Source organism: Leucoraja erinacea, chromosome 9 (assembly GCF_028641065.1).
Source record: "Leucoraja erinacea ecotype New England chromosome 9, Leri_hhj_1, whole genome shotgun sequence".
Lineage (NCBI taxonomy): Eukaryota > Metazoa > Chordata > Chondrichthyes > Rajiformes > Rajidae > Leucoraja > Leucoraja erinaceus.
The window spans coordinates 64,502,458-64,529,829 of NC_073385.1; the positions used below are offsets into that span (position 1 = coordinate 64,502,458).

General features: G+C 46.9%; 1 protein-coding gene across 6 annotated transcripts in view; it reads right to left on the reverse strand.

The window, feature by feature from the left end:
* Window positions 1-27,372, reverse strand: part of LOC129700493 (zinc finger protein DPF3-like) — a 156,808-nt gene that overhangs the window by 60,429 nt on the left and 69,007 nt on the right. For 4 of the 6 annotated variants that reach the window (XM_055641026.1, XM_055641031.1, XM_055641029.1 and 1 more), the window contains 5 exons: window positions 17,288-17,415; window positions 12,487-12,579; window positions 1,539-1,614; window positions 1,342-1,383; window positions 946-1,083 (listed from right to left, as the gene is read on the reverse strand). In XM_055641026.1, coding sequence (XP_055497001.1) covers window positions 946-1,083; window positions 1,342-1,383; window positions 1,539-1,614; window positions 12,487-12,579; window positions 17,288-17,415 — 477 coding nt within the window. The remainder of the gene's footprint in view (window positions 1-945; window positions 1,084-1,341; window positions 1,384-1,538; window positions 1,615-12,486; window positions 12,580-17,287; window positions 17,416-27,372) is intronic. The other 2 variants (XM_055641027.1, XM_055641032.1) reach the window with 1 other exon arrangement.

Below are 27,372 nucleotides of genomic sequence, written 5' to 3' on the forward strand. Positions count from 1 at the left end.
GTTACTTTTTTGCATATCTTTCATTCATGTCTTCCACATCTCTCTGCATCACCGTCCATATCTCTTGTGTCCCTTTCCCCTGACACTCAGTGTGAAGAAGGGTCTCTACTCGAAACGTCACACATTCATAAGATTATAAGATCATGTGATAGGAGTAGAATTAGGCCATTCAGCCCATCAAGTCTATTCAATCATGGCTGATCTATCTCTCCCTCATAACCCCATTCTCCTGACTTCTCCCCATAACCCCCGACACTCGTACTAATCACGAGTCTATCTATCTCTGCCTTAAATATATCCACTGACTTGGCCTCCACAGCCTTCTGTGGCAAAGAAACCCACAGATTCACCACCCTCTGACTAAAGAAATTCCTCATCATCTCCTTCCTAAAAGAACGCCTGTTAATTCTGAGGCCATGACCTCTAGTCCTAGACTCTCCGACTAGTGGAAACATCCTCTCCACATCCACTCCATCCAAGCCTTTCACTATTCTGTACGTTTCAATGAGGTGCCCTTCTATCCCGAGATGCTGTCTGACCCGCTGAGTTACTCCAGCTTTTTGTCTCCATCTGACTGCAGAGTTAAATGTGGTGTGTGTTTATGATGCAGATGGGGGAAACCCAGGCTCTGGACGAGAGGGTGTGTATGGCTCGGGACTTCGGCAGTCACGGTGGCGCAGCGGTAGAGTTGCTGCCTTACAGCAAAATGCAGCGCCAGAGACCCGGGTTCGATCCCGACTATGGGTGCTATCTGTACGGAGTTTGTATGTTCTCCCCGTGATCTGCGTGGGTTTCCTCTGAGATCTTCGGTTTCCTCCCACACTCCAAAGACGTACAGGTCTGTAGGTTAATTGGCTTTGTGTAAATGTAAAATTGTCCACGTTGGCGATATGCAGAGTACTGCCCTGCCAACTACAAAATTCAGAAGATTCGAGCTCAGCTTACTTTTATGCCCCTCGTTCTTCAGGACGGGGGGCGAACAAGGCTCCGAATCTTGGTCATCGTCTCCTTCCTCATCGGCTAAATGGGTGTGAGCATAGTGATAGCTGAGGCCAGGCCGGTTCTTGTAGCGCTTGCCACAGACTGCAATCAGAAAGAGAGAGAGAGAGACCAGGAAGATTGTCCATTAGTCATGTGAAACCACACTGTCAAGATATTAAATTGATAATTTTCTCTCCAAAAGTGGCTAATCGTTTTAGTAAGAGTGAAGTATTAAAAGGATATATTATGAATAAAAAAAGTGCACACAAATAGGTAAATTAAAAATAGGTAAGAAGAGGAACAGCACAGCTGCAGTCTATGCAAAGTTACAGATAGACTAGATCGGCAACTGCACAGTACCTTTGTCAGATGTTTTTGAGTTATGCTTTTGTTTGAAACTATCTGAAACAGAGAAGAAGAAACAAGAGAAAAAGGAGTGAATTTCACAGAAGACAGAGCAGAGAAGGGATGAGACGGTTCTTACGCATGCCAGAAAAAAGGTGTAGAGGCAGGAGGTGGAAGGCCACAGCTTCTCGTCGCCACCACGAGCTACTTACTGTCGCACACATATGGCTTGTCCTGGTCTTCCTGGGAAGAGGCGTCTGTTTTTCTTTTCCCTCCTACACCCCGTGTCTATAGGATAAAGGAAAAGGAACGCACGTTTAGTGGAGGCCAGTGAGGGGAGGACCTCATTGAAATGAACCAAGCAGCTTGGATAGAGTGAATGTGGAGAGGGTGTTTCCACTAGTGGGAGAGTCTAGGACTAGAGGCCATAGCTTCAGAATTAAAGGGTGTTTCTTTAGGAAGGAGATGAGGAGGAATTTCTTTAGTCAGAAGGTGGTGAATCTGTGGAATTCTTTGTCACAGAAGGCAAAGTATAAGAAACATCAAAGTCCTTAATAGATATTTTTTAGGCAGAGATAGATAGATTCTTGATTGGTGCGGGTGTCAGGGGTTATGGGGAGAAGGCAGGAGAATGGGGTTAGGATGGAGAGATAGATCAGCCATGATTGAATAGCGGAGTGGACTTGATGGACCGAATGGCCTGATTCTTATCACTTAGGATCCTATCACTTATGATATTCTTATCACTTATGAATTTTTTATCACTTACGATCCTATCATTTATGACCTTATGACCACACCCTAACAACTTTGCAACAAAAGGTTACGGCCTGGCGTGAGTTAATTTCACAATGCAGTCGCACTAAGATTTCAGAGATGCAGAATTAAGTTCAGTTTAGTGTAGACATACAGCACGGAAACAGGCCCTTCTCCCCACCGGGTCCGTGCCGACTAGCAATCCCCACACACTAACACACACTGGGAACAATTTACAATATTACCGAAGCCAATTAACCTACAAACCTGTACGTCTTTGGATTGTGCGAGGAAACCAGAGCACCCGGGGAAACCCCACGCGGTCACGGGGAGAACGTACAAACTACGTACAGACAGCGCCCGTAGCCGGTGTTGAACCCCGGTCTCTGCTGCTGGAAGGCAGTAGCTCTACCGCTGCACCACTGTGCCGCCCCTAAAGAGGCTCACCTCAGTTGTGCAACGTGTTCAGCTGTCGAGCCTGTCTGCTCGGTTAAATCGGACCATTGATGCTGGGGCTTGTATTAAACACACATGCCCAACATGCTTCATTAATTTAGTAGGGTGGTTGGGCTCTGGTAGTCGCCTACTGGTGTCACGGTGGCGCAGGGGTAGAGTTTCTTACTTACAGCGCCAGAGATCCGGGTTCGATCCCAAGTACCTACGGTTACTTTCTGTACGGAGTTTGTACGTTCTCCCCATGACCTGCGTGGGGTTTTCTCCAAGATCTTCGATCTTCGTTTTCCTCCCACACTCCAATGACGTACAGGTTTGTAGGTTAATTGGCTTGGTGTAAATGTTAAATTGTCCCTGGCGATTGTAGGATGGAGTGTTAATGTGCGGGGATCGTTGGTCAGCTCGGACTTGATGGGCCGAAGGGCCTGTATACGCACTGTATCTCTAGACTAAACTGCTGGCTCCCTCCAGCTTAGCCTCTGAAGCCCACAGCACTTGAATTATATATATATTTTTTAAGCAGCAAATTTACAGATTAATGTAAATCAGGGGAAGCAAATGAACCACAATGCAAGTCACAGAATGGATTTTGAGCAGGACACCTGAGGCTCAGTGGATGCAGGCTTGTCAGCTTTGGAAGGAGAGACAAAAGACAGCGAGATGACAGATTTTGAGTGGTAGAGAACACTGAAATGCCACCGCATAAATACAGGCAACCCAGTGAGCGTCGGTACTGATATTATCAAATGCTGCCAACACTGGAAAACATATTTCTAAAGGTTAATGCTGAATAACCTCACTGTGACATTAAAAGGAAAAAAAGGCACCATGAAACCCATTTACTGACTGGTAAAAATGAAAAGATATACTGTCGCTCTGCACCGATATACTGGGTGGCACGGTGGCGCAGCGGTACAGTTGCTGCCTTACAGCACTTTCAATGCCAGAGGTTCGATCCCGGCTCCTGGTGCCGTCTGTACGGAGTTTGTACGTTCTCCCCGTGACCTGCGTGGGTTTTCTCCGAGATCTTCGGTTTCCTCCCACACTCCAGAGACGTACAGGTTTGTGGTTAATTGGTTTGGTGTAAATATATATTGTCCCTTGTGTGTGTGGGGTAGCGTTAATGAGCGGGGATCGCTGGTCGGTGCAGACTTGGTGGGCCGAAGGGCCTGTTTCCGTGTTGTATCTCTAAACTAAACTACATACCAGCTGGGTATCAGTGCAGTCTTAAGGGCCTGTCCCACTTGGGCGTCATTTGCGCCTCACGCAGATGGCGTGCAAAGATTTTGTACATCCCAAAATCTTGGGGCGCCGCGCGCGACAACGCATCACTGCCTACGTCACCCCGCACCATGTGCGCCTCATGCGCACCATGCACGCATCACGTGCTCGGCGTGACGCGTAAATGATGTAGCGTAAATTACGTGCAAATGGAGCCCAAGTGGGACAGGCCCTTTAGGCATTATGTTTAAAACACTTCAGGCTTTTAATCATTTTTGGAAGAGTCTATAATATTTTCATTCTCGTCTAAATTCTATTGTTGACACCCTGCTATCTTAGATGGGGTCGGCACGTTGGCGCAGCGGTAGAGTTGCTGCCTTACAGCGTCAGAGACCAGAATCCAACCCTGACTACGGGTGCTGTCTGTACGGAGTTTGTACGTTCTCCCCGTGACCCACGTGGGTTTTCTCCAGGATCTCCAGTTTCCTCCCACACATCAAAGACGTACAGGTTTGTAGGTTAATTGGCTTGGTATAATTGTAAACTATCCCAAGTGGGATGGTGCTTGGATTGCTGGCCAGCGTGAACACGATGGGCCGAAGGGCCTGTTTCCGCGATGCGTCTCTAAACTAAACTAAACATGAATACAATACTGTTTCTTCATCAGTTTGTAAATTTTAGTTGAACTGTACACTAAACTGCCTCCAAAGTTAAAGCAAAATCAAACAACTGACTGCTTTCAATAAACCCGTTAATAACCATCATAAGAGTTGGAAAGCCTACTCTTCCAGGCCAATGGAACAAACAAAGTTCACATTAGCTCACTACAATGATCACTGACATTTACATCTATCTGCAATTTAGGAAGAAATTGAGATAGAAACATACAGTACCAGGAGCAGTCCTCGACCCAAAATGACACCTATTCCTTTACTCTAATCTACTATTTTCCTTTCCTGGACACGCTAGAGGCAGGAAACATGTTCCCGATGTTGGGGGAGTCCAGAACCAGGGACCAACTAAAGTGAGAATTTAGTTTAGTTTAGTTTAGACAATGGACGATGGACAATAGACAATAGGTACAGGAGTAGGCCATTCGCCCTTCGAGCCAGCACCGCCATTCAATGTGATCATGGCTGATCATCCCCAATCAGTACCCCATTCCTGCCTTCTCCCCATACACCATGACTCCGCTATCTTTAAGAGCTCTGTCTAGCTCTCTCTTGAAAGTATCCAGAGAACCGGCCTCCACCGCCCTCTGAGTTGTACAGGGTCTTGGTGAGACCACACCTGGAGTATTGCGTACAGTTTTGGTCTCCAAATCTGAGGAAGGACATTATTGCCATAGAGGGAGTGCAGAGAAGGTTCACCAGACTGATTCCTGGGATGTCAGGACTGTCTTATGAAGAAAGACTGGATAGACTTGGTTTATACTCTTTAGAATTTAGGAGATTGAGAGGGGATCTTATAGAAACTTACAAAATTCTTAAGGGGTTGGACAGGCTAGATGCAGGAAGATTGCTCCCGATGTTGGGGAAGTCCAGGACAAGGGGTCACAGCTTAAGGATAAGGGGGAAATCCTTTAAAACCGAGATGAGAAGATCTTTTTTCACACAGAGAGTGGTGAATCTCTGGAACTCTCTGCCGCAGAGGGTAGTCGAGGCCAGTTCATTGGCTATATTTAAGAGGGCGTTAGATGTGGCCCTTGTGGCTAAGGGGATCAGAGGGTATGGAGAGAAGGCAGGTACGGGATACTGAGTTGGATGATCAGCCATGATCATATTGAATGGCGGTGCAGGCTCGAAGGGCCGAATGGCCTACTCCTGCACCTAATTTCTATGTTTCTATGTTTCTGAGGCAGAGAATTCCACAGACTCACAGTTTAGTTTAGAGATGCAGCATGGAAACAGGCCCTTCGGCCCACTGAGTCAGCACCAACCAGCAATCCCTGCACATTAAAACACTATCCTACACCCACTAGGGACAATTTTTACATTTACCAAGCCAATTAACTTACAATCCTGTACGTCTTTGGATTGCAGTAGGAAACCGAAGATCTCTGAGAGAAAACACATGCAGGTCACGGGGAGAACGTACAGACTCCATATAGACAGCACCCGTAGTCAGGATCGAACCCGGGTCTCTGGCGCTGCAAACACCATAAATGCAGCAACTCTACCAGTGCACGACTGTGCTGTCCGTAAATTGTCTGCAAGTTCTCTGCAAAGTATTGCTACCAATTAGAGTCCAGAGTTATACTAACTCTGTATTCACAGGGTGAAAGGTGCAAGTTTCGGATCATTAACAAGCTCCTGTGGAAAAGGTCACCAGTCTAAAATTAACCATAAAATGCCTGTACACTGGACCATGCACCACTGTGCTGTTACCACAGAATTTAGATATTTGTGTGAGCAAATCCCAGCTCGCAAACAATACATAGAATTGAACAGTTCATGAAACCCATTCACAAAACATTCCTGGAGGATTTGCACCGAGTTGCAAGATCCACTGAGGAACACACACCAGTGTTGGTCCAGCAGAATGGATGTGGAGCAAAGAGGGAAAAGAGGGGCGATCTAGTGCTGTGCTCCCACCCACATCGCTCCCATGGAGTACACTCCCATCTCCATCTCTCAGAGATAATTGCATTCCCCGATTTGGATTCTCCAAGTCGGCTTGTTGAGTCTCATTGTCTGCAACTCATTTTCACCTAGTCTACAGCTAACAATGGCCTGTTTCCTTTATTATCATGAATTTTTTGCTTATCTTTCATTCATTTGTTCATGTAGATATCTCTCTACATCGCCGTCTATATCTTTCGTTTCCCTCTCCCCTGGCTCTCAGTCTGAAGCAGGGTCTCGACCCGAAATGTCACCTACTCCTCTCCAGAGATGCTGCCTGTTCTCCTGAGTTACTCCAGCATTTTGTGTCTACCTTCAGTTTAAACATGTATCTGCAGTTCTTTCCTACATATTTCGTCTTATCCAAGTCGGATATGTGCTTCAGCTGTTACAAGGAGTTCTGCTAGAACATGATAGTTGCTTTCCGAAGAAATCTTGTGTTGTAGAGGGTAGACAAAAATGCTGGAGAAACTCAGCGGGTGAGGCAGCATCTATGGAGCGAAGGAGTAGGTGACGTTTTGGGTCAAGACCCTTCTTCACACTGATGTGGGGATGGGGGGAGCGGGAAGAAGAAAGGAAGGGGCAGAGACAGTGGGCTGTGGGAGAGCTGAGAAGGGGAGGGGAAGGAGAGAAAAGCAGGGACTACCTGAAATTGGAGAAGTCATTGTTCATACCGCTGGGGTGTAAACTACCCAAGTGAAATATGAGGTGCTGCTCCTCCAATTTATGGTGGGACTCACTCTGGCCATGGTGGAAGCCCAGGCCAGAAAGGTTGAATTTGAAATGGGAGGGGAAGTTGAAGTGCTGAGCCACCGGGAGATCAGGTTGGTTATTGCGAACTGTGCGGAGGTGTTGGGCGAAGCGATCGCCAAGCCTCCGCTTGGTCTCACCGATGTAGAGCAGCTGACACCTAGAGCAGCGAATGCAATAGATGAGGTTGGAGGAGGTACAAGTGAACCTCTGCCGCACCTGGAAAGACGGCTTGGGTCTTCGGATGGAGTCAAGGGGGAGGTAAAGTGACAAGTGTAGCATCTCTTGCGGTTGCAAGGAAAAGTGCCAGGAGAGGGGGTGGTTCAGGTGGGAAGGGACGAATGGACCAGGGAGTTACGGAGGGATCGGGCTCTGTGGAAAGCCGAAAGGAGAGTAGATGGGAAGATGTGGCCAGTGGTGGGATCCTGTTGGGAGATGGCGAAAATGTCGGACGATTATCTGTTGTACGTGACGGCAGGTATGGTGGAAGGTGAGGGCAAGGGGGACTCTGTCCTTGTTACAAGTTTCAGACCCACGATATAAAAAATATTTTAATAGCTGCATGTTTATTTTTGTTACCACAAGCTAAAAATATTGGTGGCTGCACAGATCTTGCTGGGACTGGAGTTACCTGGAAGGATCCCTGCCACTGCAGGACATGAAGCAACCATTCCTTCTCTCCAGAGATGCTGACTGTCCTGCTGAGTTACTCCAGCTTTTTGTGTCTATCTTACGCAACCACATTACATCAATTTATGGATTATGAAATGTGTGCATATGATTGACCAATAGTCTTGTAAATGACTACAATGTAACTCACCATGGGAATGTGATGGGGGAAGACCACCCAATTTAGTTTAGTTTAGTTTAGTTTCATTTAAATATACAGTGCGGAAACAGGCCCTTCGGCTCAGCAAGTCTGAATTTCACTTTAATCAAATCACAGAAGATAGACACACAATGCTGGAGTAACTCAACGGGATGGGCAGCATCTCTGGGGAGAAGGAATGGATGACGTTTCGGGTTGAGACCCTTCTTCAGACTGAGGGTCAGGGGAGAGGGAGATACAGAGATATGGAAGGGTAGGGTGCGAAAAGGGCAGATCAAAGGGGACGATGGTAAGGAAACGTAACATGGTTCATTGTTGGCTGAGGGGAAGGTGACAAGGAGGCATACAATCAGTAAAATGGATCAGGAGGATAGTGAAACTAGTCGGAGAACTAGGGCGAGGGAGGGATGGAGAGAGAGGGGAAAGCAAAGGTTACTGAAATAAGTTAGCGAAATCAATACTCATACTGCTGGATTGTAAGCTGCCCAAGTGAATAACCATATAACCATATAACAATTACAGCACGGAAGCAGGCCATCTCGGCCCTACAAGTCCGTGCCGAACAAATATTTTTCCCCTTAGTCCCACCTGCCTGCACTCATACCATAACCCTCCATTCCCTTCTCATCCATATGCCTATCCAATTTATTTTTAAATGATACCAATGAACCTGCCTCCACCACTTCCACTGGGAGCTCATTCCACACCGCTACCACTCTCTGCGTAAAGAAGTTCCCCCTCATATTACCCCTAAACTTCTGTCCCTTAATTCTGAAGTCATGTCCTCTTGTTTGAATCTTCCCTATTCTCAAAGGGAAAAGCTTGTCCACATCAACTCTGTCCATCCCTCTCATCATTTTAAAGACCTCTATCAGGTCCCCCCTTAACCTTCTGCGCTCAATGATTGCACAAGTGTCATTAGAAGTGATTTCTAGTCAATTTCTATGGTCACCTACAGTGAAAATGACAGACTGTTAGCTTAAGAGACAATTGTGTCTGATTACTGCAGGAAAGTTACATGGAAACAGTTTTTCCCCTTCGGAGAAAGATTTTTTTCTACTTGTCAATTTCCGAAGCAACTCTGAAGTGGTTCTCTAGTTCCTGATTGAAACTGGATTATAGCCAATTCCAGCTGCAGAATACAAATAGCGATCCCCAATTCATATCCAATTGGTGGTGTGAAAATGGGCGCAGGGCCACCGGGGGCTTTGTGGGGAGTGGTGTCAGGGACCTCAAGATACAACTCAGCGTCTGCCCAGCTCAATGCTTTCCATAGGGACCATCATATACTTTACACACTGGCTCTGGCTCCTGTTCTACCTCTCCAAAGAAAGAGAGGTAGGGACTGTAGTCATCGAAAGATGCTGGCAAAGAAAGGTCCTCATGTTCAGAATCCCTGAAGGACCCCACACCAATGGCTCCTATCACGATAAACTAAATAGAATACACACAATACAATACACGTGGGCGGCACGGTGGCGCAGCGGTAGAGTTGCTGCCTTACGGCGCCAGAGACCCGGGTTTGATCATGGCTACAGGTGCTGTCTGTACAGAGTTTGTACGTTCTCCCCATGACCTGCGTGGGTTTTCTCCGAGATCTTCGGTTTCCTCCCACACTCCAAAGACTTACAGGTTTGTAGGTTAATTGGCTTGGTATAAATGTAAATTGTCCCCGGTGGGATAGTGGGATAGTGTTGGTGTGCGGGGATCGCTGGTCGGTGCGAACTCGTTGGGCCGAAGGCCCTGTTTCCGCGCTGTATCTCTAATCTAAACTAAAGAGAGGTCCTCAAAGGACAAAGGAGTCCCTGAAGGATTCCACACCAATGCCTCCCAGCGCAATACACTGAAATAGTTTACACGGAAGATAGACACAAAAATCTGGAGTAACTCAGCAGGTCAGGCAACATCACTGGCGAAAAGGAATAGGTGACGTTTGAGATCGAAACCCTTCTTCAGACTCAGAGTCAGGGAGAGGGAAACCAGAGGTATGAAAATATTCAGAACAAATAAGAGTCGGCACCGATGACCAAGGAAAGGTGGAGCCCACAATGGTCCATTGTTGGCTGTGGAAGAGGTGATAACGAAGAGATATCTGGATGTGAACAGTGGAACGGGCAGGCCGACTATGGCAGGGGAGGAGTGGAGAGAGAGGGAAATAAGGCGTTACTTTAAATTAGAGAAATCAAAATTCATACCGCTGGGTTGTAAGCTGGCCAAGCGAAAAATGAGGTTCCTTTTCAGACCTCTAGTTTCCCTGACCCCCCTGACTCTCAGTCTGAAGAAGGTTTTCAACTCGAAACATCATCCATTCCTTTTCACCAGAGATGCTGCCTGACCCGCTGAGTTACTCCAACATTTTGTGTCTACCTGAAATAGCACTGTTGTTTTCCATTTGCGTTACGTCCATCAACCTTGCTGGCTCTTACCGTTGTGTGCAATAACAGGGCCGTAGCCTTTTATAAGGCGGGTGGAGAGATTGTCCCAAGAGCCCCTCCACCTATGGCTACAGAAGAGCTGATGACTGTGGTGTCTCAGGTCATGAACCTAAATGTTCAATCGTTTCGCCGAATACCTCCGCTCGGTCTACAATAACCACCCTGACCTCCCGGTGGCTCAGCACTTCAACTCCCCCCCCCCATTCCGTATCCGACCTCTCTGTCCTGGGTCTCCTCCATGGCCAGAGGGAGCAACACCGGAAATTGGAGGAACAGCACCTCATATTCCGCTTGGGGAGTCTGCATCCTGGGGGCATGAACATTGAATTCTCCCAATTTTGTTAGCCCTTGCTGTCTCCTCCCCTTCCTCAGCCCTCGGGCTGTCTCCTCCCCTTCCTCAGCCCTCGGGCTGTCTCCTCCCATCCCTCAGCCCTTGGGCTCCTCCTCCTCAGCCCTCGGGCTCCTCCTCCTCTCTAAACTGAACTATCTCCAAACTAAAGTAAACTAAAGGCAAGATCAGATGAAAGGACCAGCTAGCACCTCCAGTAGATGAGAAGGTCATCACCAGATCCTGGGACATCCACAGCAAATTCCAGCCCACAGCTATAAGTGGATGCAATAAAGCTACCAGTAATGTTTTGAAACATTGAACATACAGTACGTGATTGTAAGAGGAGATGAGGAAGTGGGATCAGTTTTGGGGAAGCTGCAGGGGGCACTGTGGACATGGCCGATCACCTGTACGCAGGTAAACGCACCTCACACAGCTGATCACGTGGGTTCAGGTATCAAGTATGATCACTTTCACCATGTGTAGTGCACATTATTGTGAATGAAGTACAGGGTTTGATTCAACTATACTATAATATTATCGTGCACCTTTAATTCCACCTCGAGTTAATAGGTCCAGATAGGTCCAAAGACGTGCGATTAATTGGCCTTTGTACATTGCTCCTGGGGACTAGATGAGGAAGAGGGATAACATAGAACCAGTGTGAATGGATAATCGATGGTCGGCGGAGACTCAGTGGTCTGAAGGTCCAGTTTCCACACTGTATCCCTACACTAAAACTAAAAACGTTACCAGTTGCAGAATCACAGTCACCATACAGAAACATGCCCTTTGACCCATGCTGACATGGTTTTATAACGGGGCGAGTCCCATTTGTCTGCATTAGGCCCAGATCCCTCTTAAGCCTTCCCATCCATATACTTGTCTAAATGTATTGTAAACATCTAACTATTGTTCCCAACCCCACAACTTCTTCTGGAGTTTGTATCATACAAGTACTACCTTCTGTGTGAAGAAATTACACTCAGGTCATTTTAAAACTCTTTCCCCCCCATACCTTAAATCTATGTTCTCTAGTTCTGGACTCCTCTACCCTGGGAAAAAAGACTGTGAGACATCTACCTTCTCTAAGCCCCTCATAATGTTATATACCTCTAAAAGGTTATCTCTCAGTCCAGGGAACAAAGCCCCAGCCTATTCAATTTCTGCTTGTATCTCAAACCCTCCAGTCTCGGTAACATCCTGGTGATTCTATTCTGCTCGGACTGAGCTGTTTCATCCTGAAACATTAACTCTGCTTCTCCTTTCACCACCTGCTGAGTATTGGCAACATTTTCTGATTTCAGAATTCCAGCATCTGCAGTTTCCTTTTGATTTTCCAGGCAAAAAATGTCCTCATTGGCATCTTCACCCAAGCAACACGGATAGGACAGGTTTGGAGGGATATGGACCAAACGCAAGCAAGGGGGACTCGTGTTGCTGGGTTATCTTGGCCGGTGTGGGCAAGTTGAGCCAAAGTGCCTGTTTCCACACTATGACTATGAACAAGGGAATAGCTGCAATTTGCTTTTTGTTTTCAGAGGTATATATGGCAAGGTTATTTTGGGCATATCGATCTGTCCTCTCTTTTGTGGGAGTTAACACAGAATAGTATTAATCATAATCTATTAAAAATGCATACATCACTCAGCTTATTTTAAATTTCTATCAAATTATTTTTTGCAGGTTAAGGTAGAACTGTTTCTCAACAGTTTAGGAATGATCATGTTTTGCGTACTTCTTGCTTTCCTGCATCATGCTTACCCTTCCCCGCGGCTTGTTCTTGCGCTTTGGCACTTCATCTTCAAGTTCTTCCTCCTCCAAGTCTTCCACGTTCTCCTCGTTGTTTAGAACTCTCTGCGGTCAACAAAAAATGCAATTACTCGAAACGCCTCCAGTCCAGCTGCATTGCAGTGGGACAGACAGAAATGCTGGAGTAACTCATCAGGACAGGCAACATCTCTGGAGAGAAGGAATGGGGGATGCTTCGGGTCCAGACCCATCTTCAGACTGAGAGTCAGACTCTCATTGATAAAGGGTCTCGACCCGGAACATCACCCATTCCTTCTTTCCAGAGATGCTGCCTGTCCTGATGAGTTACTCCAGCATTTTGTGTCTATCTTCAGTGGAAACCAGGATCAGCAGTTCCTTCCTATGCATTGTTGTTGAGTTTGTTTTGTCGTGGTCTGTTTCATTTTCAGGATCGCTTTCTCAGGAAGGTGAATGAAGGGTTAAAACGTACATGAAAGGACACAGGTCAGTGGCCAATAATGACAGTACACTGATGTCGCATCCCCCAGTGGAGCAATCAATGAAACATTCTTTAATTGGTAGATTCACATTTGCGGCAATGATACTTTTTAATTTTAAGAACACCAGCTCACTGGACACAAGATTGTCAATATCAAATCTGGGCTTGCTAAATTAAAAGGACATATCACAGTTAATATTAAGATAGACACAAAAAACTGGAGTAACTCAGCAGGTCAGGCGGCATCTGTGGAGAATGGGTGACGTTTCGGGCCGAGACCCTTCTTCAGACTGAGAGTCAGGGGAAAGAGAAACAAGAGATATAGACGGTGATATGGAGAGATATAGAAGAAATTCATGAAAGATATGCAATCAAGTAACAATGATAAAGAAAGTGATCCATTGTTGGTTGTGGACTAGACAAAAACAAGTTATGGGCCTGTCCTGCCAGGCGATTTTTTCAGGCGACTGCCGGTGGATACGACAATGGAATTCACCGATGTCAGCACCAGCGACAGCCTACGCCATCCTGGCGACAACCTACGACAACCTACAACAGCACCTACGTCAGGAGAAGACAAGCTATGACAAGCCGACTGTCGCCGAAAAGTTTTGAACATTTCAAAATCCAGCTGCAACCAGAAAGACGCTACGACTCTTTGGGCGACTGAGGAGACGACTCACTACCATACAGGCGACAGCCTTGTCGCTGGCAGTCGCCTAAAAAAATCACGAAACTCACCAGAACTACCGTAAAAACTAGTATAACGACTAGGGTGGGCGAGGGATGGAGACAGAGTGGGTGCAAGGTCACAAGGTCATAAGGTCATAGGAGCAGAATTAAGCCATTCAGCCCATCAAGTCTACACAGCCATTCAATCATGGATGATCTATATCTCCCTCCTAACCCCATTCTCCTGCCTTCTCCCCATAACCCCTGACATCCATACTAATCAAGAATCTATCTAGTCTGCCTTAAAAATATCCATTGACTTGGCCTCCGCAGCCTGTGGCAACATCCTCTCCAAATCCACTCTATACAAGCCTTTCACTATCCAGTACATTTCAATGAAGTTCCCCCACCCTCATTCTTCTAAAAATCACAGGTCCAGTGCCGGCAAATGCTCATCATATGTTAACCTACTCATTCACTTGAATTTAGTGAGATCAATATTCATACTGGTGAGTTGTGAGCTGCCCAAGTGAAATATGAGGTGCTGTTCCTCCAATTTGCGCTGGGCCTCACTCTGACAGTGGAGGAGGCCCAGGACAAAAAGGTCAGTGTGGGAATGGGAGAGAGAGGGAGTAATACCCCTGTCCCACTTAGGAAACCTGAATGGAAACCTCTGGAGACTTTGCGCCCCACCCAAGGTTTCTGTGCGGTTCCCAGGGTTTTTTGTCAGTCTCCCTAATGGCCGAAATTGGTTTCCACTTCTTCTATGTTCTGGCGATTATTTCAAAAAATTCAAAACAGGCCGCAACTAAAAATAGGTTGCCGTTTTAGAAATCGGTAATTTTTTAGCCGAAGCCGGGTGCGATGCTAGTTGAAGGTGGTTGCCGGAGGTTGCAGATAGTGGAAGGTCTTACCTTCCACTACCAGCAACCTCCAGCAACCACCTGCAACCTCCGGCAACCACCTTCAACTAGCATCTCCGGTGGGCGGCGCGACTCTCGTCAGCAGCGGCCTCTGCAGCCTGTCCGCGTTTTATTATTTTCTGTCTATGTTTTTATGTAGTTTTTGTTATTTTTTGTTGGGGTGTGTGTGGGTGGGGTGGGAAACTTTTAAATCTCTCCCTGCACGGGAGACCCGACCTTTTCTCGTCGGGTTTCCGTTATCGTTGGGGCTGCAACGAGGAGCGGCCTCCAACAGGAAGAGACCGGGGACTCTGGTGCCGACGACTCACCGTCGCCGTCGCGGGGCTGGCCGAGTCCGGAGCGGGTGGAGCGGTGGAGGAGCGCTGCTGCTGCTGCTGCTGCGGCCCGACCGGAGAGTCGGAGGCTTCAACTGCAGGTCTGTGGATGGCGGCACCGGGAGCCCGCGGGTCCCTGGAGGGAGACCGCTTTTCAGGGCTCTCGCAACGGCGACTTCTCCCGCCCGAGTTGCGGGGTTGAAGAGCTCCTGGAGCGGGGCCTGGCATCACCGCCCCGCGCGGCTTGGAATGGCCGCGGGACTCTGCGAGCGCACGCCGGGGTCTCTAACACCAAGACCCGGTGTGCGACCTCGCACCACCTGGCGTGGCTTTAATGGCCGCGGGACATTCGCCATCGCCAGCCGGGGGCTTTGACTTTGACTCTGACATCGGGGGGGGGAGAGTGCAGTGGAGAGATAAGTTTATTTGGCCTTCCATCACAGCAATGTGATGGCTGTTTATGTAAATTATGTTGTGTCTTGGGTCTATTTGTTTGTAATGTATGGCTGCAGAAACGGCATTTCGTTTGGACCTCAAGGGGTCCAAATGACAATTAAATGTATCTTGTATCTTGTCATTAAGTTAGAAACCACCCCCACAGCCATGACCACAGTGGAAAAAGTAATGAGGTGTAATTGTTGAGACTTTCTAGTTACCTGACGCACGTCACTAGGTATTTACAGCTATGAGTCAATGCTGCTGTAGTTACAAGTAGCAGCGAGATGACCGAAGATAGACACAGCATGCTGGAGTAACTCAGCGGGACAGGCAGCATTTCTGGAGGGAAAGGAATGGGTGACGTTCGCGGTTAGACCCTTCTTCAGACTGAGAGTCAGGGGAGAGGGAGATTAGAGATATGGAGGGGTAAGGTGTGTAAACAACAAGTCAAAGCAGACAATGATGAGAAAATGTAGGATGTCTCGCTAGGTAGACAAAAATGCTAGAGAAACTCAGCGGGTGATGCAGCATCTATCGAGAGAAGGAAATAGGCAATATTTCGGCCCGAAACGTTGCCTATGTCCTTCGCTCCATAGATGCTGCCTCACCCGCTGAGTTTCTCCAGCATTTTTGTCTATCTTTGATTTGCCAGCATCTGCAGTTTCTTCTTAAACAAAATAGAATGTTTCACTGTTAGCCGAGTGGAAGGAGTCAAGGAGGCAGACAGTCAGTAAAATTAATCAGAAGGACGGTAAAACTAGTCAGAGAACTAGTGAACATACTGGATGAGTAAACTGGGTTATTGATCTGCTTGGCAGCTATGAACTCATTCATTGCTCTTTGAGGTAATAATAAAGAAAGTAACAATGTCACAACTTCAACCTCAGAACCAATTCCTGTAATGCAGCAACTCAATTATCCAAATGTGACCTTAATAAAGCTGCAATGTCATTTCCTGATGCATACATTCAGCACCAATGAAGGCAACCTTGCTGTACACCTTCTTGATCAACCTATTTACTTGCGTTGCCACTTTCAGGGAGCTAGGGGCTTAGTTTTAGTTTAGAGATACAGCGCGGAAACAGGCCCTTCAGCCCACCGATTCCACACCGACCAGCGATCCCCGCACATTAACACTATCCTACACACACTATGGACAATTTACTTTTATACCAAGCCAATTAGCCTACAAACCTGTACATCTTGGGAGTGTGGAAGGAAACCGTAGATCTCGGGGAAAACCCACGCAGGTCACGGGGAGAACGTACAAACTCTGTACTGACAGCAACCGTAGTCGGGATTGAACCGGAACCTCCGGCGCTGCAAGCGCTGTTAGGCAGCAACTCTACCACTGCGCCACCGTGACCGCCCCATGTAGCTTGCATGTGGCGGTCAGTGGAGAAGTGCCTCCTCCTGCGCTTACTTGGAGAAATGCCACAGATTCAGAAAATGCCATTTAATTTATCCCCACAGGAATTGGTTTACGAGAAAGAGTCCATTGTTGGGCACAGGGAATTCTTCCTGCATCAAGTCTGATGGGACAAAAAAAAGCAAGAAAGGACCATCCCAAATATGTAGAACAACAGAGGCGCAGCTGGTAGAATTGTTGGCTCAGCGCCACAGGCCTGGACTCAATCCTGACCTCGGGTGCTGTCCATATGGAGTTTGCATGTCCTTCTGAGATCATGTAGGTTTTCTCCGGGTGCTTCAGTTTCCAACCACATCCCAAAGATGTGCAGGTTTGCAGGTCATTCTGCAAAATTGCCCCTAATGTGTCGGGAGTGTACGCAAAAGTGGGATAACATAGAACTAGTGTGTACATGTGGTCGATGGTCGGTGTTGACTCAGTGGCCTGTTTCCCTGCTATATCCCTAACCTAAACTAAACACTATGATTATTAACAGCATCATGGTTTCAAGTGGGAAATGACACAGGTGGTAATTCTCCAAAGAGGTAAAAGGACTGACCTGAATTTCATTAAGTGTTTCATCTTCTTTAGGATCATTTCTTTTCTCCAGCGCTTCCCCGCGCAGTAGGGCTTCCAAAGTGGTCCCTTCAGCCGACACGCCGTCTCGTTTCAAAGTGATCTCTCCTTCTGCAGAGGGAAAATGAACATATTCCAACCTGGGATTCAAAATTATGGAGTTCCAAAGTAAATATACATGGAATGGGGAGACAGATACATGTCCAAGAACTTGAGAGGAGTGTGGCACTGGGCCTGTATTCGCTGGAGTTTAGAAGGATGCAAGAACATGGACGTCAAGGCTTATAACCTATGAAGATCGTTTGGCGGCACTGGGCCTGTATTCGCTGGAGTTTAGAAGGATGCGGGGAGGGACCTCATTGAAACTTAAATAGTGAAAGGCCTGGATATAGTGGATGTGGAGAGGATGTTTCCACTAGTGGGAGAATCTTGGACCAGAGCTCATAGCCTCAGAATTAAAGGACGTTCCTTTAGGAAGATGAGGATGAATTTATTTAGTCAGAGGGTGGTGAATCTGTGGAATACTTTGCCACAGAAGGCTGTGGAGGCCATCAATGGTTATTTTTACGGCATAGATAGATAGATTCTTGATTAGTACGGGTGTCAAGGGTTGTGGGGAGAAGGCAGGAGAATGGAGTTGGAGAGATAGATCAGCCATGATTGAATGGCAGAGTAGACTTGATGGGATGAATGGCCTAATTCTGCTCCTATCACTTATGACCTTATGACGTACAGTTTTTATTTAAAGAGGGTATTATTAACAAAAGATTTGACAGTCAGGAGGCAAAATGCCCAAGAGGCAACTTTCAACTAGTGAATAGTGAGGGTTTTTTTGGCGTAATGGTTCGTGCATCCATGAGGTGAGACTCATGATTCTCAGAGAGGGTAAAGGTAGCGGAGGAAGTTCCAGAGGACCGTGAGATGCATCCCTAACCCGTGGCTGAGAAACACCACAAAAGCTGCCTTGCGCTCATTCTGTAACGTGACTGATGACGGAAGAGATAGAAGACATTTGGCCCATCAGATTGGTGCTAGTTGGAGCAACATCAAGCAGTGTGAAACCACTGATCAACTTGCTGCAATAGACTGCTCGCAATCTCACGCAAAAAAAAGGCGACTGCAAAAGAGACTAAATAATATGCCAAGGGAAAACAGCAATGCAACAAAAATAAATGCCCTTAATTAAACTGAGACAAAGTTAATTGCAAATTGGCTGATGTTAGGGAGCTGATTTCATGAGATCTCGTAATTTCCGAGATAGACACAACATGCTGGAGGAACTCAGCGGGACAGGCAGCAACGTTGGAGAGAAGGAACGGGTGACGTTTTGGGTCATCACCCTTCTTCAGACTGAAAGTCAGGGAGAGAGGGAGACATAGAGATAAGGAAGGGTAAGGTGTGAAAACGAGAGATCAAGGGGGAATGTAGAATAGATCATTGTTAGCTAGGGGAAGGTGACAACGAGGCATGGGAGAACTCATGGGTGGCACGGTGGCGCAGCGGTAGAGTTGCTGCCTTACAGCGCTTGCAGTGGAAGAGTTCGATCCCGACTACGGCTGCTGTCTGTACGTAGTTTGTGCGTTCTCCCCGTAACCGCGTGGGCTTTCTCCGAGATCTTCGGTTTCCTCCCACACTCCAAAGACGTACAGGTTTGTAGGTTGATTGGCGGGTTCATATACTTGGTATGAGTGTAAATTGTCCCTAGTGTGTGTAGGCTTGTATTAATGTGCGGGGATCGCTGGTCGGTGCGGACACGGTGGGCCGAAGGGCCTGTTTCCGTGTTGTATCTCTGCCTCGACAACTACTTGCTGAAATAAGTTCCACACTCTGACCATTCACTGGGCAATGAGCTTGCTGCCCATATACCTGCTAGAATTTAGTAACTCTAGCTTCAAGCTCCTTTGCAATTGGAAACAAACTCACTGCAGCCCTTTCATTACCTGAAAGAGATCCAACAGATCCCCTCTCAGCTTTCCTGTTGCAGAAGGAGAACCACTCATGGAGCAGACACAAAATGCTGGAGTAAATCAGCGGGACAGGCAGCATCTCTGGAGAGAAGGAATGGGTGGTGTTTCGGGTGTGAGACCCTTCTTCAGGAGCTTGGGAGGCAACAAAGGCACTTCCACAGGTTGTGGAACCCAGGACTAAGTGAACTTGGAGTTAAAGTTGAAGACAACCATTTCAAGAGGAACGTTAGGAGAGAGTTTGACATACCATGATTGGGAGTAATTAGAGACTTAAGGGCCTGTCCCACTTGGGCGTCATTTACACGACATCATTTACGAGTCACGGCGTTTTGTGATGCGCGCATGACGCGTGGTGAGGCGTGGTGACGTAAGCAGTGATGCGCAGTCGCGCACGGCGCCCCAGGCATTTGGGATTCACAACATATTCACGCGCCACCTGCGTGACACGCAAATGACACCCAAGTGGGACAGGCCCTTTAAAATGCCAAGAAGCAATGTTAGGATCATTTGTTCGATTTAAAATCTATGACCAATAGACTTTCATCATGCAGAGAAACTCCAGGGTGTGGGACAATGGGGTTGGTATGATAGATGGAATTAGTCTGGGTTCAGCCTTTAGATTATTCAGAAGCAGAGCGGGCTTGTGGGAATTAAATAACCTTTATCTTTTTACACATTCATAGTGTAACCAGTATTCTGTTCAAAATCAACACACTTCTCGCCTTTTTGATTCTATCCTGACAGAAATGAATCCCAGTGCTTTATTATTTTTAACTGAGTTTCTTTAACATTCAGTTACTTTCAGCAATTTAACTTCCTGCATTGTCAGTTTCCTCTATTCTTATTATTAATTACTAAAGATACAACATGTAAAGAGGCCCTTTGGCTCACGGGTCTACGATGACCATCGATCACCCGCTTACACTAATATCACTAGATATTCCATGTTTGCATCCGCTCCCTTCCACATGAGGGGCCATCAAATAGTGGCCAATTAACCTACAAACCCATGTTACTTTGGGATGTGGGATAAAACCACAGATCCAGGAGGAAATACATGCAGTCATAGGCAGAAAATGCAAACTCGACACAGAGAGCACTAGAGACCAAGATTGAACGCAGGCCTCTGGTGCTGTGAGCCAGCTACTCTACTACTGCATCACTGTGTCTCCTAAACTCAGTTCTCTGCCCAGTTCATATCATCAGGGAGCTACACTGGAACAAGCTGGGAAACAGGCATTATGATATCATGTTTATTCACCCCCTTTAACATGCTGAAGAATAGAGGCTGAGTGCTTTCCCAGAGACCAGTGGCCATAATCACAAGGCATAGTTTCACAAGTTGACTACAGTTTCATGGACTTTAATACAGAGAAATATGAAGTGCTGCACACAACCACAACCAGAGAACAGTGCTGAACTACTATCCACCTCGTTGATGACCCTCGGACTATCCTTGATCAGACTTTGCAGGCTTTACCTTGCACAATACGTAATTTCCTCATCATGTAACTGTTTTGTATCATTATATACTGTAAATGGCTCTATTGAAATTAAGTATTGTCTTTCCGCTGACTGGATAGCACTCAACAAAAGCTTTTCACTGTAGCTCGGTACACGTGACAATAAACTAAACTGAACTGAACAGGGTGCCAAGAGAAATGTTCTTTCTGTTAAATACTGGATCTAGATTGTTTTTAATGCTTGCTATTAGCTGTGTCACTGAAGCATTCAGCAAGGTCTGTGTAAAATCAGTGGCACATTGATTAATGACACAATTTGACTACTGCAAACATACATTGCCAACATTACCAACATGCCTGCGCACAGACTAACCTCCAATGAGCCTGCCCCCTTAGGACCCCACTTTGCATCTACTTTGGAAGCTATATACGGCCTTATATATTTATATATATTTTTGAAAATGCACCTTATATTTCGTTTTTTGCTATGAAATAAGGGTCACCTTACACCTCAGGGTCCACAGGTCTTATTCCTCAAGAAACTAAGAGCAAGCGAGCAAAGAAGTTGAAGCCAACACTCTGGAGATGGAAACATCAGAAATTCTGCTGACTTAAAAAAAAACCATGCACATTATTCCACGTGAATCTGTGCAATTCCTGCCACATGTTTTTTCTATATTTTTTCTATGAAAATGCTCTTTACATTTTGTTTGTGATTGGTAGATAAACCAATATAAATATACCTTCTTCAGTTTAGTCTATTGTCACGTGTACAGAGGTACAGTGAAAATCTTTTGTTGCATGCTATCCAGTCAGTGGAAAGACAATACATGATCATAATCGAGCCATTTACAGTGTATAGATACATGATAAGGGAAAAACGTTCAGTGCAAGGTAAAGCCAGATCAACGGATAGTCCGAGGGTCTCCAATGAGGAAGACAGCTTGCCTGCTCCATATTAAGTACGTTCCCCATTGCTCACAATTTAGAGTCATCCACAAATCTGCAGGTTATGCTTGTGTTACCTGAGCCAGATCGTTTGTGAAAAGTGAACCCGTTTCTGATCCTTACAGAACACTATTTTAGTTCTTTTGTTGACATCTCTAACCCCCCACACAACCCACTCCCCTCCCCCGCCCGCCTTTCTCAGACCTCAGACATACACTTGATGAGAAAAACAGTTTGAAAGCAACAAAGAGCTGCCGGAGAGCATGGATTTTATAAGATTGATGTTGTAAGGGATTGACAAATGTGCAGTTCCAGTGGTTTTACCCGAAAGGCGAGCATCCTGTTGAGCTGAGATAGATGAAGGGATAGAGGGTGGGTCACCTTATCCCTCAGCTTGCAAAGGAAACTAGGAACAAGCAGGCCAAAACGTTGAAGCCCACGCTCCGCAGATGGGAAGATCTGAAATTCTGCCGACTTAACGACAAAAAACACACGCACATTACACCCCTCAGAGGGTGGCGAATCTGTGAAATTCATTGCCACAGAAGGCTGTGGAGCCCAAGTCAATGGATATTTTTAAGGCAGGGGTAGATAGATTCTTGATTAGCACGGGTGTCAGGGGTGCTGGCGAGATGGCAGGAGAATGGGGTTAGGAGGGGAAGATGGATCAGCCATGATTGAATGGCGGAGTAGACTTAATGGGCCGAATGGCCTAATTCTGCTCCTATCACTTATGATCTTATGACCCACTAAAGATGCTGCCTGACTCGCTGAGCTACTCCAGCACTTTGTGTTGTACAAAAGATTCAAGCATTCTGCAGTTCCTTGCGACTCCATGCAGATTACATTGCATATTTTATTCAAAGCATGCTGTTATAGATAACAGTACGAATCCAAACACAGGCACTGTGCTTATTCTTTTCAAGCCTTTAAGCAGAGTAATGCTGCACCTATTCTGCACCTATTTTCTGTGTTTCTATATTTGGAACGATCAGCCATGATCACAATGAATGGCAGTGCTGGCTTGAAGGGCCGAATGGCCTTTTCCTGTACCTATTTTCTATGTTTCCACGCTACAGGAAAGGGTTAAAAATGTAAATGCAACATTTTTCATCCTTCGGGGCAATGATTTACTAATTTATACCGTGAAAATAAATCCTCGACTTCCCTGCTCCAACTTCCTCATGGTGGTTGGCGCTGTATTGCATGCATTTTTAAGGAGTACATAAACGCAGCTTCCAAAGGAGAGTTTGCTCAGCAATTGCGACGTTAAAATAATTGCGGGGGAATTGACAAAGCCCTGATGTCAGAGGAGAGTGAATTTAATTGAAGTTGCAACGTCCACCTTCAGGCTCTCTCTCTCTCCCGGCCCCCGCCGTCTTCTGTGCTGCTCCTGACAAATCTCTTTCTCCCTGGGGTTTCAGTGTTAGAATAACCCAGCTGTAGGAGACCAATCTGTCTTCTGATCGCAGCATGGATTTTCTCAGAGTGTGACTCAAATGGGCTGTGCACAACAAAAGGTAGATCAACACAACACAAGCAGCTAATTACACAACACACTGACAGAAGCCGGAGACAGCGGAAACTGTCCATCCCTAGATCATTAGTACAGAAACTTCATTCAGTTAATAATGGCCGTGAATTCCATCAGAAATGCAAAAAGGGAGGGTTGTCTGCGGGCATCGAGTTGGAATACAAATTCTCCAGGCTGCGGGTAGAGACTGACCTTCAAAATGGGAGATAGACACAAAAAGCTGGAGTAACTCAGCGGGACAGGCAGCATCTCTGGAGAGAAGGAATGGGTTACGTTTCGGGTCGAAACCCTTCTTCAGACTGGTTAGGGATAAGGGAAACGAGAGATATAGACAGTGATGTGGAGTGATAAAGAACAATGAATGAAAGATATGTAAAAAAGTAACGATGATAATGGAAACAGGGCATTGTAAGCTGTTTGAAGAAGGGTTTCGGCCCGAAACGTTGCCTATTTCCTTTGCTCCATAGATGCCGCCTCACCCGCTGAGTTTCTCCAGCATTTTTGTCTACCTTCGATTTTCCAGCATCTGCAGTTCCTTTCTAAATATTGTAAGCTGTTTGTTGGGTGAAAATGAGAAGCTGGTGGGTATGGGTGGGGGAGGGATGGAGAGAGAGGGAATGCTGGGGCTACCTGAAGTGAGAGAAATCAATATTCATACCACTGGGGTGTAAGCTGCCCAAGCGAAATATGAGATGCTGTTCCTCCAATTTGCGTTTAGTCTCACTCTGACAATGGAGGAGACCAAGGACAGAAAGTTCTGTGTAGGAATGGGAAGGAGAATGAAAGTGTCCAGCAAATGTGAGATCAGGTTGGTTCACGAGGGCTGAGCGAAGGTGTTCCGCGAGGCGATCGCTCAGTCTGCGTTTGGTCTTGGTGGATATGAGTGAGCAGTGATAGCATACACACACACACCAAGTCCTTTCACAGCAAGGTACAACCACAAGCAGTCTTCAGCTGCCAGCTCTGCCAATTCCAGTCGCTTGGTCTTGAGTACACTAGGCCCACAAAGAAAAAGTTCATGTCATGTGATAGGAGTAGAATTAGGCCATTCGGCCCATCAAGTGTACTCCACCATTCAATCATGGCTGATCTATCTCTCCATCCTAACCCCATTCTCCTGCCTTCTCCCCATAACCCCTGACACATGAACTAATCAAGAATATATCTATCTCTGCCTTAAAATATCCATTGACTGCCTCCACAGCCTCCTGTGGCAATAAATTCCACAGATTCACTACCCTCTGACTAACAAAATTCCTCCTCGTTGCCTTTCTAAAGGAATGTCCTTTAATTTTGAAGCTATGACCTTTAGTCCTAGACTTTTCCCACTAGTGGAAACATCCTCTCCACATCCACTCTATCCAATCCTTTCACTATTCTGTATGTTTTAATGAGGTCCTCCCTCATACTTCTAAACTCCAGCGGGTACAGGCCCAGTGCCGACAAACGTTCATCATAGGTTAATCCACTAATTCCTGGGATCATTCTTGTAAACCTCCTCTGGACCCTCTCCAGAGCCGGCACATCCTTCCTCAGATATAGTGACCAAAATTGCTCACAGTATTCCAAATGCGGCCTGACCAGCGTTACATTACTTTTTGTATTCTATTTCTCTTTAAATAAATGCGAGCATTTACCATGCTAGTATAATAGAATTATGCAGCAGAAAAAGTAATTCATCCCATCATGCCTATGCTGGCTCTGTGAAAGAGTTGTCTAACGAGTCCTGATTTCCTACTCTAACCCACAGCCCTGCCTGCCTGCAACTGTTTTTCTTTAGGTCTAGAACCCATTTAATAATAGCACCACAATGTCATCAACGATTAAAATCTGCACAGTTAAAAAGCACAGTGTTTGTGGTTGGCCTGGGTTGAGCAAGGGCAAAAATAAAGTCAGAGTTTGCTTTGCTGCAATTCCATCGTGACAAAATGGACTGATACTTTATCCAGTTAATAACGGCCATGCATTCCATCAGAAACGCATTGATGCTGCAGAGGGAGGGGGTTGTAGGGGAGGGGGGTGTTGGGGAGGGAGGGTGTTGGAGGGGTGTGTGTGGGCTCACCGGTGCCCGGCCCAGGCTCCGATCGCACTCCTGTCTCCAGGATCCGGCTCCGGACTCACTCAGCTGCTCCCGTCCCCTGCTCCTGTCTCGCTCACAGCCCCCACCCATGAACACAGCCCGCCCCCGCCCGCGAACACAGCCCACAAGCCGCTGCTTCAGCTTTATTCTGGGCGGCTTCTGGACGTGCTCACGGATACAGCCCCGCCTCCGGGACTTTATTCTCCAGTCGGTGCCGGAAGGGGTGTTACCTTCATGGTGACTGACAGGTGAGAAGAACAATCTGCTGATCTCACAAATTTTTAAACCTTCATAACTTTTGTAATCTGCCACCGAATGGAACAAATCTTGGCGCGCTTGGATCAGAGGAGAACGGCGAGTAAGGAGGCGAAAAATCCTAGCAATATATGGTACCGTTTTTGCGCAAATTTAAAAACAACGCAGACCGGAAGTGGTCAAGATGAGAATATTAGTAATAGTATAGATGTGAAAAAAGGCCCTTTGGCCCACCGATCCCAGGACATCCATACTTCCACATCCACTCGTTACACACTAGGGGCAATTTACAGCAGCTAATTAACCCACAAACCCACATGTCTTTGTCAGCCTCATTGTCAGCTTCCCCTCAGCCAACAATGAATCATTGTGCATATCCTTGATCATCGTCTGCTCTTTGTACCCTTCCATATCTCTAGTTACCCTCTCCCCTCACTCTCAGTCTGAAGAAGGATCACGACCCAAAACGTCACACACTCCTTCGCTCCAGAGACGCTGCCTGCGCTGCTGAGTTACTCCAGCATATTGTGTCTAACCAGCATTTGCACTCCTTCCGACATAATAATCATCGAACCATCGGTAATGTCACCTTGACCACTGCCGCGACATCCTCCTTAATCAATAGACCAACACCCCCTCCCCTTTTATCCCCACCTCTATCGCTGCTGAAGCACCCGTACCCAGAAACATTAAGTTGTCCCGCTCTTAACCAGGTTTCTGTATTAGCTGCAATGTCCCAGACACACGTACCTAAGCACACCCTGAGTTCATCAGCCTCTCGCATTAAAATAAATACAATTCAAACCAACAGCCCATCCATGCTCCCTGCCTTTATCCTGCCTATTCTGTCCACTGTCTTTCATTACCACACATACTGCCTTCCAGCCTCTCCGCTTCCTTGGTCATGCACGGGATCCCACCCCCTTGCCAGTCTAGTTTCAACCCAACCCGTGTAGCACTAGTGAACCTGCCTGCCAGGATATTGGTTCCCCTCCAGTTAAGGTGCAACCCATCCCTCTTGTACAATTCGCCTCTGCCCCAGAAGGGATCCCAATGGTCCAGAAATCTGAATCCCTGCCGCCCTGCACCAACTCCTCAGCCACACATTCCTCCCCCCCCCCCCCCCCCCCCCCCCCCCCCCCCCCCCCCCCCCACCCCCTTATCTTCCTGTTCCCAAGCTCACTAGCACGGGGCACTGGGAGTAATCCACAGATCACTGGAGTCCTGCTTTTTAGTCTTTTACTGAAATCCCTCTACTGTCCCTCCTTCCCTACTCCATCATTTGTGCCAAAGTGCACAACAACTTGCGGCTACTCCCTCTCCCTCTTGTAGATGTCATGCTGGCACTCCTGGGCCCTGGCACCAGGCAGGCAGCACATCATCCTAGAGTCTTGACTGCTGCCACAGAATCTCCTGTCTGCACCCCAAACTATAGTCACCTACACCATGTCTCCACCTAACGGTACCCTTCCCTGACGAGCCGCAGTGCCAGGCTCTGTGTCACAGCCCTGCCTGGAACTGCTGCTTAGCTTGCAAGTGTCACCACCCCCCTCCCCCAACAGCACCAAAAACATGACACCCATTTTTAAGGGCACAGGGTCTCCTGCGCTCCCTGTCTATTTCCCTTCCTCGTGGCCACCCACCTTCTCTCTTCCTGGACCTTGGGTGTGTGACAAGTTTGCTTTGCGCCTTTGCCAAGAAACTCTTATTCCCCCGTTTAGTGGCCATTTGGCTTGTTTTGTGTATCATTAATTACGGCATGCATCTTTAAATTTTAGACTGCCCATTATATTGCGGGTGGTATTTTAGTGCGTGTTTGGA